The sequence below is a fragment of the Cygnus olor genome, chromosome 19 (assembly GCF_009769625.2).
Source record: "Cygnus olor isolate bCygOlo1 chromosome 19, bCygOlo1.pri.v2, whole genome shotgun sequence".
Classification (NCBI taxonomy): Eukaryota; Metazoa; Chordata; class Aves; order Anseriformes; family Anatidae; genus Cygnus; species Cygnus olor.
Window position 1 is genome coordinate 7,433,543 of NC_049187.1, and position 21,123 is coordinate 7,454,665.

Sequence of the window (21,123 nt, forward strand, 5' to 3'; positions counted from 1 at the left end):
AGGATTTTGTTTTAATAACAACTTTTTACTAACCTCCACACACCTCCTCTAGAACTCGCCAAGTCCCCCTGCCCCCCTCCATAAAAGTTGAAAGATCAAATTTATTCTCTTTGTAGGCAGGTGAACATTCACACACCCAGACATAGCCACATATATATTTTATACACCTAAATATAAAATATACATTTTACAGGCACTTCAGCTTGCTCCCTGGCTGCACACAGAAGCCCAAAAAATGCATGTTCCAACGGGGTACTTATAATGGACTTCAGTTGAGGCAATGAGAACCGAAGAGCATTATAATGAGGTTCCTGTGTGCACCACCATAATATATACATGACTCAACGCACCGAGAGCTGATAAGCAAAGCTAACTCACTCTCGAACGGCAACATCACATATGGATCGGGTTCAGCTCCACGTAACAACAAGTCCTCAATCACTCCGACCTATGCAGTGTCCGTTGCATTCCCCGCTTATTCTACTGGCTTTACAGCAAACTTAGGGAATTTAATAGAGATTAACCTCCCTTAAAACTCATCAACACGTCCCTGCAGCATCTGAGAAAGCATTACAGACCACTTATAGAGCCTCTGATGGCAATAAAATACAAATCTTAACAAATTGAATGAATTCTTGATTGCATTTAATATATTTTTCAAGTAATTCCTGAAGATATCTATTTGATATTGACAGGCCTATAGTAATTTCATCCCCATTATATAGATTTTTTTTTCCAGAAAGAGAAACTCTATTTCTTAGCCTCTATTCTTTAACATTCTGAGTCACATAAAAATAGGTAATTTTGTATTTCTAAGTCCCTGCAGCAGATTCAGACTATCCTACAGACACAGTGGATGTACCTCAGCTCCAATGAAGTCAACAGCAAAATTCCATTCACTTTGAAGGCAGAGGGAATACAGGAGTTCAATCCCACCTTTGACTGCAAGTGAAAGGAACCAGCTCCTTCTGTACAGGTGCTCACGTACAGCAGCTGGCATGGCAGGGCGTGCCTAGGCAGCACTACCCAGCAAAAGAAATGAGAGTAACAGCTACTTTTCAAATTGGGGTTGTTTTTTGTTTGCTCATGTTTTTTTGTTGTTGTTGAATAAAGTGAGAAAGGCAGAATATGAGTATTTAAATCAGAATGTTCTACATTTAAATGTGCAGAGTATCTTACAATTTGAAAGCATGGTAGAAATACCAATCTGATCGATCCTGGTGACAAACAGGTTTGCTAGCTTTATATTCCTGATCCAAAGGCAAGGATACAAAGGCATTGAGATGTTTAGGTGAGAATTTTGGAAGTGGATCAATGATTTCGTACCTCCTCAAGTATTGACCTCTGACATTCAACAACATTCAGCATGCAGTTTGTCCTGCCACTTTCAAAAACCAAACCGTCATTTTCCAGAGAAGAAGAAAAAAAAATAAAAATACCAAACCACGTTCTCTATTTTGCTCACTTCCTGTGAAATTACACTTGTCCTCCAGCCTGGAACAGGTAGCATTCTGTCCCATGTCAGTAACAAACCTAAAGTGCAGTAACTTTATAGATTTAATTGTTGAAAAACTCTCCAAAGGAAACTCAGTTACTTACCTACAAGCACACTCAGGAGAAAAGGAAAGTATTTATTCACAAAAAAAGCTATTTAAAATAACTTCTGCATTAAAACAGCATAACTGCACTTTTACATACTTGCTAAAAAACCTAAGAGCCTGTATCCGAAACACGTTCCAAACATTTAAAATATAAGCATTACAGGCTGATTTCAGTGAAAAATTAAGACCTTTATATACAGCTGTATCTCACATGAGCTACAGATGCAGCTTTCTGTGAAGCATAGGGCATGTAGGAAAAGTGAACATCTTTAAAAGCATCTTTACATAAACCACCACAGTTCTTAACAGTCATCTGAGAAGGTACCGGGCAGGTTGTAGGCTCATACATGTTAAAACAAAGAACAAGCAGACAAAACAACAACCAAACAAAAAACCAAAACACTTGCTGCATCATGCTTGATGCACTCTTGACTTCCATTCAGAACAAGGGTTCTTGGAAGATTTAATTTGCAAGAATGCAGAAACACCAAAGATGTCACCTGCAAATGGCTGAATTCTGTGAACTAGCAAACTGATGGCAGACCCAAAATTTGCCAAAGTCAATGAAAAGGTGACTGTCAACACAGAGAGCTTTGTTTCAGACTCCAAGTAAACACAGATAATAATTTAAAAGCCTACAGAGCACAACACCAAATACATTTTGCTCGTTTCTTCAGAAAAGTTTTGTGATATTTGTAATCTCCAACAGTATTTTAATGCAGAAAACCCAAGGAGAACAGAAACACTGCGGGGAAAAAAAAATAAAGCTTTTACAGCTAGAAAGCTTAGTTGTCTACTAAAAAATATTTGCTGAAGAGTTAGAAGGAACTGGTTTTGGGGGGCAGCAGTTTAAAGACTGGGCTACTGTGATCTAAGGCAGTTCCACGATTATTTGCATTGCCTGACATGATGGATATACCAACCATCATACCGTAAAGACGGTAGCTAAGGGAGGAATATTTACGATGCTTAACTGGTAAATGAAAATTGCAGCAATTCCAAATCAGCAGAATAACTCACCTTGCTTCTTGGTCTGGGCAACTTGAAGCGATCGTCTTTCATCAGGCTGGATAATACCTTCTCCATCTTTATCTCTGAGACACTGTGAAGCAACAAAGAAAAAAAAACGTCAATGATTTCTTCTACATTTTAAAACATAGCATGTAACAAACTGCAGGCTGATAATGGATTGCAAGAAGATTGAGATTTACATGTTCAACTTAAGCATTTACCCCTGAAATACATGAGCTCTTACCTCAGCGACTCCCCCAGCAACTCTAAATACGTAACTAATAGGAAATCTCAACTCCAGCTGAACTGGTGCTTTCACTGGAACTGAGACAACATTTTACCAACAACCTTGTCACCATTACTAGTCACCAATAAACAATCTGGTTCCAACAGGGCATCAAAATAGCTGAGGGTGGCATACAAATAAAAACAGTCCACTGAAAGGCTCCTTGGTTCTCAACCAGCATAACTAACTACCGAAAAATTCCAGGCCTTTAATCATATTTCTGTTGTTTCCTTAATTTTTCTTTCCTTGCACTGAAAAGCACCAAGACAATCAGGAAACATTTAGTTTTCTTTTACTGGCTTTCCAGTAAAAGAAACTCAGTATAGAGTTCAAGCACCTCATAATACTAATGCTTCACGTAGATTTACTTTATAGCTAGAAACAATAAGATGTGTAACCTCCACTTTGAGCCCAAAGGACGTCAAACATTTCATTGTCCATTAGATGCCATGGGCAGGGAGCAGATGATGTCTGGATTTTGTTGCTTGTGCAAGCGTGAGAAAGAGCCTGACATGAGACATGCACATATAGGCTACAAAGATGTGCTGCTCTTACTTTGCTGTGTTCTCAGCTCTGCCAGAACAAGTTTACTTTTCTGCTTCTCCTACATCTCATCTCCCCTGATTTAGCTCCTGGATCCTCTTAAAGATCAGAGACATTGCTCAACCCTCATTCAGAGGAACAGAGTGTTTTGACGTTTACACACAGTATTTTCCACCCACGTTAGTGGCCATGCTCAGAAAGCTACAGACCTAGAACTAAAGCTGTGTAAAGATGCAGTTCCTTCCTCTCACACTGACTCAGAGAGAAACAACAGGATCCCAAGGAACTTTTCCTATGAAGCCAACTCTCACAGCTTCCTTCCAGCTGGTCACATCATACCTCTCTCCCGCAACATTTTACATCAGCCCAACCTTCTGCTACATTGCCTGGGTCAGGGCTCAGAAACACAGTTCCTGACGGACATGATCTCCCACTCATTTACAGCTTCAAAAGCCACCTCTGATGCCAAATAAGTGGTTTGATTTCCTTCCCCATTCTGAGAACTCACCTTCCCTCTCCTCTAAAGTGCAAAGCCAAAGCCCTGCCCATTAGGGACCCAACACATTGTATTTATTTATTTATTTTTTAAACACAGGCGACTCAGTCAGCTGTCCTAGCCAGGTTTCACACTGGGCATTTATTTTCATTCTGTCGACTCACATTCTTCCTGTAGATTCAACCAGATGATTTATTCTCCAGTCCAGCTTGCAGAACACTGCTGGGTACTGTTATGGCCCAGATACCACAAACGCTTAAGGACCCGCTTCATTTTAAAGCATGCGAGCGGTCCATTTAGAGATGCATTTACATGAGACTAGATATTCTTTGTCCTCTTTAACACTGTCTTGTGGGGCACACACACGCCAGGTGACACAGCACAGGAACAGCTGTGCAGCTTCAGGCAATTAATATTACAGCTGCATCCAAACTGGGTCCCATTTCCAAGGGAATTACTCAGAAAATAAAAGCTAAAGTTTGTGAGCCCAAATTTTCAAGTTGCTGCATTTCAGCAATGGGCAAAGGTCATCTCTAGAAAAGAGATTCTTCTCCTTTTTATACCAGAATGAATTATAAATAATGCATGGAAACCGAGGCGTTCATTTGGGTTTGCAACAGTTTAAGGAAGAGGTAAATCTTGGGGGCCTAACAGCTCTCATACGGTCAGACAGGTGTACGTGGTTTCTGAAAGGAGGCACTGATGATTTTCTGTGAAGCGCAGGAAGATTGTAACAAGGATCTCCCCTTCCTCTTCACTCAGAGATCACAAAACCCCCGACCAGAAGGAACAGGTAGTTCTTTACCATACTCTTCATTACCGGATACTGTGATCCTGGCCTGTTCCCCACCCCTTCCCAGTTTAAGCAACGAATACCTTTTTTCCCTGCAATCTGCATTTTCAACCTCAGCCAGTTCATCACCACAACATAAGGAAGGGAAGAGACGGTCCAGAGAAACAGTCACACAGCCTGGAAGGGAAAGGCCGGTGTGGCCAGGAGATGCCCTGCGTGGGAGAGAAGCCCCATCTTTGTGCAGCTGGGACTCAACAGAGCAGATTCCTCCACTGAGGCTGCCGAGAAAGGCGGGGGAGCGATGGGGGAGCAAGGGAAACGGAGCATAAAAAGACAACTGAGGGTCTCTCTGTTTTTGAGAAGTATAACAGTAAATTAAAACATAAATGGCAACCGCTTAAGCAAGCGAAGAAGCGTACCTCCCCCTTCCCCCAAAAGGTTGCTCTGACACGGCGCTGAATGAAAACGTCAACCCCCTGACATTGATTTGTCTGAAATGTCACCCCCTCGCCGATCCTCCCCTCCCCTGGCGCGCCGCCAGCTCGCAGCCTAACAGATCTGTGAACCTGGTTCACAGCGGGGAGCGTCAGGCGAGGGGAGCGGGCGAGGAGGGGGGAGAGCACGGCACGGAGCAGGGAGAGAAATGACTCGTGCCTTCACGGTGATGCGTTTGCCTTTATAAATTAGTTAGGCCGCCGTTAGGAGATAAAGAAATTATCCGATAGCTGTCGAGGCAGGCGCTGCTAGATTGCAGTTGAAGGAACTAAAAGAGACATAAGCAAAAAGAGAAAAAAAAAAGTAAATCTCGCTGACTTTCTACTGCTTCTCGCCTTCTGCCTTTGAAGGAAAATCTGTTAGTTATGCTTAGAGGCGAGACAGAACATTTTGGAGTCTAACCTTTTAAAAAAAAGGGGGGGTGGGGTGGGAAAATGCAAACTAAACATCAGCGTGCGTGTACATACGCGTTTACAGTTGGGTAGAGGAGCCACAACTTCAAGCCACACAAAGATTGAAAAGAAAGTTACAGAGAGGCACGCAGCTTTCTTGAGACCCATCGGGAATTACTGATCTCAGCAGAGCCAAAGTGAGATCGCTTTGGCAAAGGCTAATGCTGCTTTTCCACAGTGGAAGCCAAGGAGAGGCTTCAGGTACCGGTGAAAATTAATTGCGAGCGATTTCCAATTTCAAAGGCAGTCATCCCTAATTCCGAAGTGGATTTTCATCCAGGAACAAAGCCACGTCTGCTCTCATTACTTCCAACCCTCAACATTTCTGGACTTACTCCCAAGCATGCTGGGGTGGGTGGAGGGGTTTAAGAAAAAACTCTGGGTCTGATCCTCATCCACTGCAAATCAGCGCGGCACTGGAACTACTCATTTACACCAACCGAAGCCAGTGAGGACCTGTCTCATGCTTTGTTTTCTTAGAAATACATATTTTATGAAGTATTTACATTTCAATAAACCCAGCAGGAATTTCATTTAAAGAAAAAAAAAATTAAAGAACAATTCACAACACACTCATCCCCAGTAAGAAACAACAGACTGCAAATTGAAGCGAAGAATTAGAACTAAATGCGAAGTCCAGTAACTTGCGCAGTCCAAATCAAAAGCCACACAGACTCAGGATAAAGAAACAAAAATTATCAGTGCTTAAGAGGACCGGAGAGCGTCCGACACATGCTGTCTTTCACCACCGCACTGAATTAAATTGTCAGGATTATCACCGTAATGCTCTGTTTATGAAGGGTAACGGCAATTTGTGCTGATGGCACTTGCTGCCTTTAGCTTCGAGCTGCCTTCCCGCATCTTCTGTGTAATTCATCAGCTCTCTCTTCTGTTCCGCTGCCCCTTCTCACACCATATAGGAAGAGCAGAGGACACATGACTGCAACCAGGCCGAATCGCCCACCCATGCCAATTAGACACTCATTTCCTTCCATCTGAAGACAGGGGTCAAAGGAGGAAAATTACACTCCTTTTTTGGGAAGTCCCTTCTCTCCGGGGCAGCGCGTTTTTATGAAGAACATAAAACAAACAAACAAACAAGAAAAGACAGTCCCCAGAGTTGTTTGGCTGTAGTGATTTGAGAAGTAGAGGAAAAACATCCACATAAACCTCCCTCCACACACTGAGCAGTCTTCTCCAGATGCCTGATGAACGGCGGCTGGCTCAACAACAGGTCTCCTTAGCAGAGATAATTACCAGCGTGGGTGACTGACACTGCTCCTTAAACTTGTTAAAAAAAAATCAGATAAAAGCATTAACATTTATAATTGGGAAAAAAAAAAGAGGGAAATTTCCCTCTCCTTTCCCCAACCCTTGCCCAAATGCTATAAAATAGAAAAATAAAACTTTCTGGTTGGAACTAAAAATTCACAATTATGTGGGATTTCACCTTTAAATGTCAGTGCTGTTTGTTACATGAAAAAAACCCCTGTCAGCTTAGCCCTCCATGTCTTGCTGGTGTCTGCTTAATAGATAGTTACCTGGGATGATGGATGGCTCTTTGTTAGACCACTAAATGGCTCACAGCCTAGAATAAGCCTGTATTTACTGCCAACATTTGTTGGTTTCAAGGATGCAAAACCAAATACAGCTCCAAGCAGCTCCGCCCAACATAAACACGAGAAATAAAAGAGAACTAATTTGTGCACGAGTTTACAGGGCTCCATCAACACCAGTACAACACTAAAAGGACTCTGCTCGGCTGCTGTTCTGAAATGCCAAGAGACAGCAAAGCAGGAAGCAAGGGGAGTCACGTATCTCCAGCTGACTGCCGAGGAGGCTTGGGACCTGAGAGTGCTCCTGAATAGCAATGCTGAGGGGTTTTTTCCCCCCACAAAGGGACCACGGCGCAAGCAGAGCTGACTGCGCTTTGGGCTGGCCCTTCACCAGCCTGGCTCGCTCTCCTTGCTGCCTATTCCCCAGTCCTAGCTACAGCCGGCATAAGAGAGGCTTTCTCAGGTAGCCAGGAAACGTACCCCAGTTCTGGTCTGCTGAGTCCACTGCCCTCTTCGCCTTCCAGGACCACACTGAGCACTCACCACTTGCAAAAGCCTCTACTATTTCTGTCACAAGCCACTTACACAACATATCTGGGCCAATTACCTGCCAGATATGACCCACAGCTCCCTAGCTATTTCTCTGCCGGATCTCTCCTGAAGCGAAAGCACAATCTCTGACAATATGGTGCTATGCAGGCAGATGGCCAGTTAGCATTTGACAGGCTCATTTGACTTGTGATCTCCGCATAGCCACGGCTTGAACCCAGGGCCACAGAGATAACAACCGAGTGCAAAGAATCTCCGACTATCGTCTCCTCTCTGCCCCTCGCCACACACACTCGCTTGCACACAATCTGTCAGGCTGATGATTTTTCGCACACTTTCCCCCCTCTCCTTTTGCTAGTCTGGGGCTGGTCCTGGATCACAAGAATTAATAAATTCTTATTAAAACCTGCGCGAGCTACAGTCCCGCTGAAAGTGCCACGGAAGGTTAATTAGCAAGGATGAGCTGAAACTTTTGTTCGCGTTTCTGACTCACTTAATCTTGTGAGAAGCCAGCAAGCTGACATATTCTGCCTCCGAAGGCGCCAGGACAAGCAGGCTGTTCCCGTGACAGCCAATCCGAGCCGTCCTCCCGATCCGGTGGATGTATTCCGCAGGTGAAGCCGGAGCGTTATACTTCAAAAAGGGAACACGAGAAGGGAAAGGAGGAATTAACAGAACACAGCGTGTTAATTATAAACGAGACATTCAGCCTGCTCATCTGAAACCAAGGGGATCTCGGCAAAACCCACACGCTGTACCTGCCTCGGAATCAGTCTGTTTAGAAAGAGCCCATCGGACTCATCCCTGTAACCATCACTCAACCCCCTCAGCCACAGCAGTTTTTTGACATGTGAATGTGACACATTGGCCAACTTTCAGATAATAGGACAGTTTTCCCCATCTCAGTGTCTCTCTTTGCCTTTTACATTTTATTTCTGCACAGGCACGTCAGGAACCTGTTTGCTTCCCTCAAAAAAAAAAAAAAAAAAAAAAGGAAAAACCACACACAAAAACCTCAAACCAAACAACCCTCAGCAGTGCCCATATGTACGAAGCGAGAAGCTGCCTGCTCTGCATCTGGGAGAAAAGCCGTGAAATAAAACATGAAAAATGTAAACGTGGAGTTGGGCTAAATTGCTTTGTTCGAATTAAACCAAATCATAGGTTACTGGATACATTACTGGATAGAGGAAACCTAAGAGAGATGGGGAAGTCAGTCCTTTAAGCAACGTACGATACATGCAGCAGTTGTCTTTCCACCCATAACTGCGAGGCGCTATTGAAACGTTGCTTAAAGCTCCATCTCACCCCAAATAGCGGTGCCCCTCGTTTACTTCTCTGGGAATCAAAAATGCCCAGCCATTTGCAAGATCAGATAAAGGGTGACCTATTTCCCTCCCTTTAGCCTCCCCCCATTCTCCCTCCCACCCCTCTTTCCTGGAAAAATGAACATGCACAGAGATACTGCTTAGAAATGAGCCCTCAGCAGTTTAACTGGAAAAAAAACCAACAACCAAAGCCCACTCTAGTGTTTATACCTGTGCCCTCTGGCAAAGTTTCTACTGGCTAGAGGTGTGAGTAAGATGCTGTGAGCAATCTAATTGCTCCCTGCAGGTCCTTGCTCTTGGACACAGCTCTCAGGACAGCTGAGATTTCGCCTTCTGGACACACAGAAGTCTCCCAGGGCTTGAGGTAATTTGCACTGCGTTCTAACACTGGCAACTGTATCTTTGGTAAATTATATTAATATACAGAGCTGGGAATTAAAGACTTCACTTCCCCAGCCTTCTCTGACTAGCTAGCTGCTACAAAATCTTTCGTTTTTAAAAACACAAAATTAAAATAAAATTTGTTACCTGAAGGGATGAGGTAGAAATTAAAAGGCTGTTTTGTTGAGGCTCTGTGCACTGTTCTTTTTACCCAGGTGTCACTTGATAGAGGAGAATCTCTAGATCAGTTTTCCTGAATTCAACTAACCTTTCTTTTAATTATAAATCTTTTACAAAAATGAAATCTGCTTCATGCCCCCAGCTTCCTCTTTGAAATGACAGGCTGCTATTTTTAAGGTTCAATCCATCTCCCTTATTTTTTTTTTTCTCCCCAAAGAGAGTATTTCTGTCAGCAGCAACGCAGTGTTCGTGGGTTTTTTTGTTTGTTTGTTTGGTGGTGGTTTTTGTTTTAAAGGGAAAAATCTGAACTATGCAGTTCTACTGAAAGCTGAATGCTTACAGCTACCCAGTCCCAGTCCCAACCCAGCAAAACCTAACTCGAAACATTCAGGTCATTGCACAGACAGTACTGGGCTATTCGATGTTTAACATTAGGACTGCACTTAAACTCCTTGTGGAACTGCCTCCCCACCAATCTCAGAAAATCAGAAACACAGAACTGCGAGAGAGATGGCCAGTGCTTCACAGAATCTAGCTTCCTGTGGGGGGAAGCACGAGGTGTTTCCTCCCAGCCAGCAGAACATTATTACACCGCTGACAATACTCAAGTTATTGAGAAGGAAAACAGACTGTCAGCCTTGACTCCTGGTCCTGTACTCAGGAACACGCAGGTCTCTCACACCTGTAGGCACCAGCACAAAGACAAGCAAAACTGCAGAAAGAGGATGTGGACTGGAAGGGGATTTCATCTGAGCAAGACTGCGCTTAATACATACGTACACATACATAAACACAGCAAACCTACCTGCACGATCCATGTAACTTGAGGCAGGTCCAGCCCACGTGCCGCGACATCCTTTAAAATTAATAACGAAATTACTGTAAAAATGCTTTGCAGATATCAGCAAATTAAGAACTCTTCTGGGGTGGGGATTATGCTGGGACAACTGGCTATGCAAGTAGGATTTTTATGTGCCTGGTTTGGGGAGAGATGAACAGAGGTCAAAAATAATGTTAAGGGTTTAAAATGCAAGGGAGATTGTTAACAGGCTAATACAATAGAAAGTGTTCCACTGCTACGGGCCAAAGCTTGGAGGATATAAAAACATCAATTTCAGGAGAGTGGTGTTGAATTACAGCAGTCTGCTACGGTCCCTTTGCATTATATCAGTCACCTATCGTAATGGCAGTGATACCATTAAGTGATACCATAGTGATACTTTAGTTCTTCAGTTTGTGTCACTGCTGAAAATGGATCTGCTCGTAGCACCTACTACCCAAACAACGAGAGTGGCAGAATCAAACCCCTGTAAGGCAACATTACTTCTCAGCATAACTTTCTCTACGGCGAGCCTAAGAACAACCAGGCTGCTAATGAGGAATATGGCCACGAAGCAATGATCAAGGACCCTAGGCCTTGAGTAGAATGTCCAAAGATACACCCATCTCCAACCACTACTAATTAGCTGTTTCCTAGGCGATGATCTGAAGTTGAGGAGCAGAAGACTTGCAGGTCACCTGGCCCTGTGATAAAAGGCCAACAAACAATTTAGTGGAACCTGCAGGAAGCTGAAGGACAGCTTGAGGGAAGGGGACTTCAGCTATCCCTTAGATTTTCACCAGTCTGGCTTTGATTTGGAGAAACAAAACTCAGCCCTGAAGAAAACAGTCTGAAGCTACTCTCAGGCAAGTTATTTGATGTGCCAGCTGGTGAGAAAATGCATCAACTTGCAGAAGGACTTGAGTGAGACCCTTTAGTTATCCACAGCCAGTGCAGCTCAAAAAATATATCCTTTCAAAGAGAAAAGAGAGTTTAAATAGTGTTCAAAATGGAGAGAGAGTGCAAACGTGGTTCGATCTCCCTTCTTGATTTTCTGTTCATTAGTAATGTCCTCACATACTCCTTGGATTTTACATTCACCACGCACAATAACAGAGCAGGTGTGCAGATTTAACTCTGTTAGGAAATGTTTTGGAACACGTGTATCTTTTAGCTAGTTGCAAAATAGAATATATTAAGAACGTAAGCAGGAGCTTAATGTACTAAAAATGTGTCAGCCACCCACTGAAGTGTTTTCATGCAACTCCCACACACGTTAAAAGACTAGGAAGCTGATGTTTTGGCAGCAAAGGCCTTCCCATAAGCACTAGCCAGGTTGCTTTGTGGCTCCAACTGCAGTAAAAGAGGAGACACTTTCCACAGCGCCCACTCTGAAATCATACACACTTTAGCTCCAGCACGCTCATTAAGAAACGACTTGTTCCCAGAGTCAGATGAGCAGATGTACAAAAAGCCATTTAAAGGAGGTTGGAGAAAATAAATCTAGAGAAGTCGGGGAATGTGTACAGCAGTTACCAGGATAACAAGATTATAAACTCTACAGCACAATCAGACAGGAGTGCTGACGCCTGATTCTGCTTTTGCTGGTTCTGTTATGTGCTTCCACGCTGACAAGCCTTTGGTCTTTTCCTACACCGTGCTCTTTCTCATAGCGAGCAGTCTAGGCAGGGCTGTAGCTGATCGGAGGGCTCTGACCTTGGGACAGGGTCATTCTACCCAAAATATGCAGGTAGCCAAGCTGTCCCTGCGGTCACGAGCAGGCACCTCCAGCACAGGAAAGTGAAGGGGCCATCCCTCACCCATCAGGACTATTTCCCTCCTCTTCTAAGATAACTTTTCTTAATACCCCTGGCTGTGAAACCACTGCCACAGACAGCACTATTCCAAGTACATTTGCCAAAGGAAGCAGGGAAGTTGAAAGGTTAACCAAAAACATAAAAAGCCAGGGACAACATTTCAGGAGGAGGCTCTCCCATCGCCAGCCTTGTATTCACTTCTGCTTTCACAATGCCACCAACTCCATTCAGCTGTTACTGACATATATCAGCAGCTATTCTCTTGGGGTTTAGCTTGGCTTTCTTTCAGAAGTATCTTGGGATTTACTGGTAATTGGAGTGTTTTGCAAACTCTCAAAGATTCCTCAGTATCAGTCCACCTGCGTCTCCTGTAGCTCCTTTTCCTCAAAGACCCTGGTAGGCAGCAGCAAGGTAGAATTAGGATAAAAAGTTTGAGCTGATTTGCCTTCCTCTGCTGGCAGAGCCCAAGAGCTTCTTGCTTCTCAGATCTTTAGAAAAATACTTTTGGGTCACCATGCCGGGAAACAGAACACAGCTCAAGCAACAATTATCCAGTTTTGCTAGCACTACATTTATTCCCTAAGCAGAAGCACCAACCTGCTGCCAACACTCTTTCAGGAAGCCCAACGGATTTCCAATTTACTACCCTCCCTCCTTTTCCTTTGCCCCAGACAGCATTCCCCCTTCCACACGTGACCTTACATAACCATTCCTCAATAAAAGGGAAATCAAGAATATGACACCTCAGCACATCGCCGCTGACTCCTGTCAATGGATGGTGGGAAGGAGAATTGAGTGGCCCTCTCACAGGAGCAAGAAGAAGAAACTACTGCAGTGCGATTTAAAGAAAACCCAGACGCCAACCAAACAATAATCTGATGCCTTAACCACGTTCCTGGCCTGACCCCAACTGCAAGTCACAGAATGGCCCAGTATCACAGCCCGAACTACCTGAGGGCTTGCAGAAACACTGAAATCTCTGCTCCTAAAAACTGGTGTCACCATCCTGTCCTCGTGGCCTGGGATGGGGGTGGTGAGGCACAGAGTGGGGGTGGTGCGAGGGAACAGAGGGCAAAAGCACCACACAGAAAGTGAGGCACATTGCTGCAGAATATGTGAGCCAACACGGCCACAAAACTTTTGTAAGGGCCTCGCACACAATCTAATTAGGGCAAAGGAAATTGCTAAAGTTGCTTTTGAAAGACACTCGATGGTGAGGTCTTGAAGGCCCTGAGCTTGACAATTGGCTGCCTACATGAGGCCTAGAAGTACAGATGGAAGGCAGCTTGCTCAGGTGCCAGGCTGTCAGTTGGATTAAAATGACTCATTTATTTACCAAAGAACCTCACAAAGTGCTTTAGCTAACAGGCAGAGAGGGCCTAACGGCTCTCCAAGCTGGGGAAGAAGCTCTCGCGCCTTCCCGGCCTGCCAAAAGTCATTACTGCCGAGTGTGGAAAGCCATCAGCAGGGTAGAGACCCCCGTCGGCAGGGTGACAGATTGGGCTGCGTAATCAGAGGAGGAAGGAGAGAGCACAGAAGCTGTCAGAGGCGAAAGCTCTTGGCTGGGGCCGCCAGAAAACTGGCAAGATGAGTTAGCGTGACTGAGTAAACAGCAAACAATCTCCAAATGATCTTTCCTCTCTCCCTGGAAGAGATGAACTTGTTTAAAAGGCACATCCCAAAGGAAGCCACAAAGAACTTCAGCGAAGAAGAGAGAAATAAATCTGGATGAGACCCTCTGAGATACACAGCCCTTCTTTATTTCTTGTCTGCCAGTTTATTTTGCCTGCAAAAAATATTTTATACAATATACTAATATACATATGACATGGAGCAAATTAATAAAAGGAACAGCAGGTCCCATTGCTTACTAGAGCGGAAAGATGGGTGGAGAACATGGCATAAGGGACAAGGAAAGGACGGTAACATTATTTGTGTTGCTCTTTTGTGAGCCAGGTTTCAAAATTTTGTGGGCACTAAACACTGTTTTGCACGGAAGAGAACGGAACCATCTTACTGCAGAAGGTTTTTGCTGACATGAAAAAAAAGCGTCAGAAAAAAGCAATGCCCTCAGAGGCAGGAGGTGGTCACAGTGCCTGGCTGCCCTTTGGACATCTGCGTTGGGGAGGCACCTGTAATGTGGGACTAGTGCAAAGTGTATCTCTATATTAAGGTGTCCATATGGTCCCCATTACTGTGGTAACAGGCCACCTCCTGCTTTCAATGCATTTGTCCTCCCAACATCTCTGTAAGGTAGAACAGTGCTACTATCCCCATTTTACAGACGGGGAGCTGAAGCGCAGAGAGATTTTGGACTTAGACATACAACTTACTGCGCTTGACATGCTAACCACGTGCCAGCTGAGCCACAGCAACTGTAACTGTCGGGATTTGCATCCCCGCCTTGCAATAAATGCAAAATAGCTCAGACTGCAATGAAGTAGGATTACAATAAATGCATCGCCTTACACTACTCTCCTCACTGCGATCAAGGCTAATTCACATTACCTCCCATTTGTGGCAGGTCAGGAGCAAACACACAACTATCGCTGCTCAGCTGATGTGACTACTTGCCTTGGCATCACAATTCCACATCCACTCGTACGGAGTCTGTGGCACGGCAGGAAATCACGCCACATCTCCAGTGTCTCAAGAGGGGAATCCCGTCCACTGGGATTTCTTTATCTAACTTCTCTTTCTTTCTACCCTGTCATATTTTTCCTGCTACAGGCTGCATCTCCCCTCCAAATTGTCTCACCCCAGAACTGGCATCCCAATGAAAGACACAGGAGCGATTGCAATGATTCTATTTTATCTGTCTAAAACTGAGCAATTTAATGAGTTTACAAAGATACTGAGTGAAATTTCAGTAACAAGAGATGTCCCTGAAATTTCTCAGTTATAGACAGAATGTGCGTGAAGGATAACAGTTTACCTGTTTAGTATTCAACATTTATCAGACACTTTTTATCTTCAAAATACTTCATCTGCACCAGTGAATGATTAAGCTTTGTTACCCTCCTCGACTGAGACACTGAAGCATTATCTCCATACACAGGGAAACCAAATTATAGTTACACTTACGCATTGCAAAGATACATTTTGACCTTGATCAAATCATTGTAAAGACCTTACACACAAGCAGGACCAAGACAAGAAGGTAAGAAGTATAATTTTACAGGTGATACAATACGAAAATTGGCAATGCTATGTCAAACACTCCTATATACATGGCAGTCCTAGTTCATACTGTGGGCATGAAATTGAGATAAAATTCAGCCCCCGGTTTCTGGAAAAAATTGCAACTAGTTTCCTTTAAGGACAATGTGCTGCAAGAACAGGAGTCATTTCAGAGCTAGAGAGGTTTTCTCAGCTCTAATTACTCCCGATCGCTGTAATTTACAAGTTTGCGGTGGGTAGAAATCGCCAAGATTCACACATTTTCAGATCAACAGCTGCCACTATTAGAGAGCAAATCGTGCAGCCTTCTGCACCACTGCAGCAGGCTAGCTGTGGCACCGACAGGTCAGAAACGAGAAGTGGAAGGTGCCACCACAACACAAGGGTGCCAGCAAACTTCAGGAGAGGACAAGAATTTCTCCGTCAGCACCCTTGAAGGAAGCTTGAAGGGCAAAGCATGGAGAGCAGCAGAGCGTGTGCACTTCTAATGACACCGTTCTCTGGTTGGGCTTCCTTTCCATCCCCGCAGGTTTTTGTTTTTAACCTTGGGGTAGTCATTAAGATGGGAAATATTACATTGCATCCAATTTACCTGGCAGTTACGGGGCATGCTACAAATTAGGATTGCTTTCTATTGACTGCACATAGAGGGCAAGGTTCCAGCTTCAAATGAACAGATTTTTGCAGAAACATAAGGCCATGCAAAACACGTAGAGGCTCTTATGTATGATACTCGCTTTTTCTGCTTGTTGTGCCTTACAGCAAAAGATCACACAATAGCTAGCAAAGATGGCAACAGTCCTTATTTAACGTGAAATGCAGAAAAAGGAGACGACTTTCCTCAAGGTCAGACAGCGAGCTGGAATTCTCAGTGCCAAGTTCTCTGTTCTACCATTAGATACCAGGCGGGCCCATTATCACGGAGCTGCAGAGGGACTCTAAGTTACTTACAGTGCAAAGCAAGATGCCGGTCTTGGATTTTAGGAACTCCTGGAAGACCTCTGTTCTTTCCTAGAGGATTAAAACAGAAAAATTAGAAGTGTGTACACACATTACAATCAACCCTAAAGCAAAGTATCTAATGTAACAATTAAACAGCTATGCCTCATTCAAGTGGTCCCACATGGCAATCCAACCACATTTGCTATCACACTACATCACCTCTGAGCACCAGCAGCCAAAGGCCTCAGTAGCATTTGGTCTCAGTGTTCGCCAGTAACACCCATCCACCTACAGACACTCACACTTCCTTGATTTTACTCCGTTTGTTCTTGTCCTTTTCAGAGCTCAGACTGTCTGTGGCCTCTGACATGTGATCCCCGTCTCCTTCCTGGCCCTTTTTCCTCCTCCTGCCAAAATGTCCTTGTCTCCATGTTCCAAGCCTTCCTCCTCAGAGTTCTAGCAAGAGGTTAAGTGAACAGCCTGCTGCGGTGATAGAGAAACCTGATGTACTTGACTCCCAGCTAGACGTATTGTTCTAGGCAAGAAGGGAAACTTGGGCCTTGCCGACACACTGAACCCTCTGCTGACAAAAATTAAAGAAGAGAGCACGCTGTATCTTGTTGACAATGACAGCAGCCGTGCTCAGCAGTACCATATGGGATCCACAATTTAGCTCCATTAATGCTCTTAATTTGAAGACATCAAGCACTAATTACACACTGGGTACTAAAAAGGCAAAACCCTTCCCCTGGTGCCAGCTACTTAGTGGTGTTCTGTTGCCTTAACAGCTGGTCAGGGTAGAGTTGGGCCAGACCAGGCCTGCTCGCTCACTCAGGCAGGCAGGTTGAGGAAAGGCCAGAATGCAGGGACAGCAAAGCACATGTTTCTGGTCTCCACAGGATGGGAATGAGTGAGAAAAACAATGGCTCTTCACCTCTTGCTTCCTCAGAAGAGATCTATTCATTTACCATCTCTGCTGTGCAGCTTGAGAGCGAAACAGCAGCTCTCTCCATCACAGACCAAGGGCAGGATCTGGGGCTGAACTTTCAAGGGAGCTCCCTCAGCTACTGAGAGAAATGCTGCAGTGACAGCTTACTCGACTCTGTTCTCCCAGCAGCAGATTCCAAGCTCACCATCCCAGCCCACTCTGCTAAAACCTAGACTTACTTCGGGGTAATCACCATTATATTGCTATTATTCCATCCCAGGGAAAAGAGCAGGCTGTCAAGACACCATTCTTTAAAACCAAAGCCAATAGGGTCAACTTGTCGGGTAGTAACATTTTGGGGCTGGGATGAGGTTTGCCTCTGGCATTAAAAGCCTTTCTTGACTGCATGAGAGAGAACCACGGATACATAAATGGTTTAAGCGTGCCCACTGGGAATACTGAACGGCTGCCTCAGCCTGCTGAAATAACACCTCTTGCCTCTTCAGCTGTGTTTTTCAGATATAGCTACCAAAGTACTTTCCAGAAGTAGGACAATATTCTTATTCTCATTAGCAGATGGAAGAATGAGGCCCCTAGAGGTGAAATGACTCTCTGTCCTCTCTTCTGCCATCCACCCCAAAATAACCACAAAATAAATCATAGGGAATAAGGAACAAAACCGGGTATCCTGACATTTTGATAGTGCTTACTTCCTGTTCCATGTTGCCGTGCAGTCGCAGAAACTCTAAGTGCACAGAGGAGACAGATGAATGTTTAGGTTGTTCAGACTCTAGCCCTCCTGAAAGGACATTTAGAAGGAGATCGTAGTGGAATTCCACTTGTTCCACAGCTGGAGAAAAAGATGATCATCTTATGTCGCTTTTCAAACTGCAAGGAAACAAAAAAATTGCATGTGTCCATTTCCCACAGGCCTCTCCCAATTCCCTGATCTCATGATACTTACGTGACTTCCGCTTCTATAGATACAATTATCCAGGAATGGGATATATTAAGAAGTTTGACACCAAATGCTAAGCCCACAGAAGCAGTACAAGAACATGCTGCAGTTATCTCACTGTCAGCATGAAAGATGCGAGAACACCTCAGCTCTCTTGTGGCTCCCTCTACACTAGATGCACTTCAAAGCTTTAGATCTAATCCAGGCTATCCTTGACAGAGTAAGAGATGTAGGAGTGGAAAAGTGCAAAGGGCTACTTAGTAATATAAATGCAAGCAGATCTCACCTTGCATTTCTCAAGGATAAAAGCTGCTAACGTGACAAGCCTCAATTTGCCGGGGACCATCATGACATACTGCTTGAGCTTCTCTGGAACAGCAAAGTTTTCCTGGTCCATACAGCTTGACAGACTACTGGCTTCTTTATCTGCTTGTAACGCTAGTTTGAGACTCTTCTGGTTTTCATCTGCTATGGAAATTCTGATGGGATCATTCAAACTGATATCAGCCAGCCGTGTCACACCTAAACCACAGAAAATGAAAAACACATGAGGCCCAACCTGGGGTGCTGCTGGAGGGGGTGGTGATATATTCACATACAGAACAGCTAATGCAATTCCTGTGAAAAACAAGGAATTCGTGAGCCATGCTTCAAACACTGAGAGAACTCTTCCACAAACTACAGACTTTTCAGGGCTCAGCCAGGCTTAGTTGCTGCAGACTCCACCAAAAGCATCACAAGCCCTGCTTCAGCCAATTGTGTTATTTTACATTATATAAATGTCTCATCCAGACAGCATTTGGCAGTTCCATTTTTTAATGATGTGTGTGGAAAAACACAACAGATCTCCGCTCTGTAAAGAGTCTAAGAGTCACTAGGCCTGGCTCAACTCCTGCCTCAGCAATTGGCTTCTTGTTCAACACTGAGCAAATCCCACAGCAGCTGTCCCGTCCTGCCTTAATTCTGCATCTGTAAGGGGAAAAAACAAACACCAAACAAAAACAGTGCTTCCCAGGTTCATGGTGATTTTGGTCTGTGTGTGACATATGTAAGGACTACGTAAGTACATACACTGACAGAAATTCCATTAATGAAGAAGTGTCATAAACCCAGCAAAATCATAATATATTATTCCACTTCTGCAAAGGGCTTCATTTTGGGACATAATATAATAAATCTCAACAAGCTATTTCACAATTCCCTGTGAATTTTTCAGCTAAAAGAGACACAACACGTCTATAACCTACCTTCTGTGAGCGTGGCTGAGAGCAGGACATTCTGACGTGTCTCTTTCTCAGCATTTAAAGCATTAAGTATCACAGTCACATCTTTTTCAAAGCCCAGGTCCAGGATCCTACGAAAACAACAGAGATGATGAAAGATGCTGTAAGGAAGGAATGAGAAGAAAGTCTTAACGCTACATAAGCCAATTAATAATAGCAGAAGTGCTAAAGCTGATCAGATCTTTGGCCCATCTAGCTTTACGTTCTACCTTCAACTTTTGCCAGGTTAAGACACGTCAGAATACATAGAGAATCTCTGCAACTGAATAACTGTAGAATAATCTGTCCAAAGGGGATATTTCTTCCTAATCTCAGACATCTATACGTGGCTTAGCTGAGGCCACTAAGTATGAATGGCTTAAGAACATTTTTTTTTTTAATGCGTTATCTAATGCAGATGCAGAGAGTATCTTTATTCTTTTCCATATCTGAACACCTGGAAGTTTACCTGTCTGCTTCATCGATGATCAGCCACTGAGTGCGACGGAAATGAATACATTCAGTGGACTTGATGTGGTCAACCAGTCGACCAGGAGTTGAAATAAGGATATTTATCCCCTTACGTAATCTGATTTAAGAAAAAAACAACAAAAAAACACAGGTTACAAGTGACTGTGGAATAGGAAACCAGAATGAGGAACTGGAACCTACAGAGAAAAAAATCATGGACATAGTAAAATTAGCATTGATTAAAACTGAAATTTCTTGCACAGCCAAATTGTACCCTTAATCGTCACTGATATTCACAGTAGCATACTCAGCGATACATACAAGGTGGAAAGAAATATGAATAATATTAAAAAAATGAAAACATGCAAGCTAGGTTTTCTTTACTCTATGCAGTAAAAAGTACTCAATTAGAAAACTTCTTTTTGTGTATGCTTATACACAGACAAATGAAAATTCCATTTTGGTTTACTGGCTTACAATTCAATTTTTGAAAAGGGAAAAGAAAGATTTTTAACACCAGGAAATCTCTTCTCCAGAAAGCAATTTCCCCCATAACAAATACTGTAGACAGCACTTGGAGATAAGCAAATACAGGTGTTTGTCAGAAAAGAAAAAATACTGACACAAGAGATCATCATTTCAGAAGGCTCATCAACATTTTAGAAATAGATCCAACAGAGGAAAGTGAATACTTCCTGCTGACCCAGTCACTGTATCTGTGTAAGATCCAGGGGGATCACAGCTTGATCCACACTCACAATCCTCTCTCCCACTAAGAAAAGCACTCTAAAGAAGAGTAGCAGAGAAAAAGGCTGTAGAGCAGAAGAACCCAAAACACAATTTAAGAAGTTGGTTTCATACCTGGCTTTTTCTGATTTTCTCTTTTCTCCCCCCATTAGCACTCCAGGCACAATCCAGGTAAACGGCTACAGAAAGGAAAAGCAAGACCAACATAGATTCTTCTTAATAAATAGACAGAGCCTAATCCAACAAATGATTTTTCTGGGCAAAAACAGAAAAGACCGGAGCTGACAGCAGTGCGTGCCTGATTTGATCTAACAGATACAGCCTACA

General features: G+C 43.7%; 1 protein-coding gene across 1 annotated transcript in view; it reads right to left on the minus strand.

Annotated features, from left to right (window-relative positions):
• The window catches only part of DDX31 (DEAD-box helicase 31), a 47,796-nt gene that overhangs the window by 19,041 nt on the left and 7,632 nt on the right, over positions 1-21,123 (minus strand). Inside the window, 10 exon segments of the mRNA XM_040531603.1 lie at positions 2,622-2,703; positions 8,276-8,415; positions 10,477-10,527; positions 16,440-16,499; positions 18,069-18,203; positions 18,205-18,246; positions 18,603-18,838; positions 19,564-19,670; positions 20,048-20,167; positions 20,911-20,975. Of these exon segments, the coding sequence (XP_040387537.1) occupies positions 2,622-2,703; positions 8,276-8,415; positions 10,477-10,527; positions 16,440-16,499; positions 18,069-18,203; positions 18,205-18,246; positions 18,603-18,838; positions 19,564-19,670; positions 20,048-20,167; positions 20,911-20,975 (1,038 nt within the window).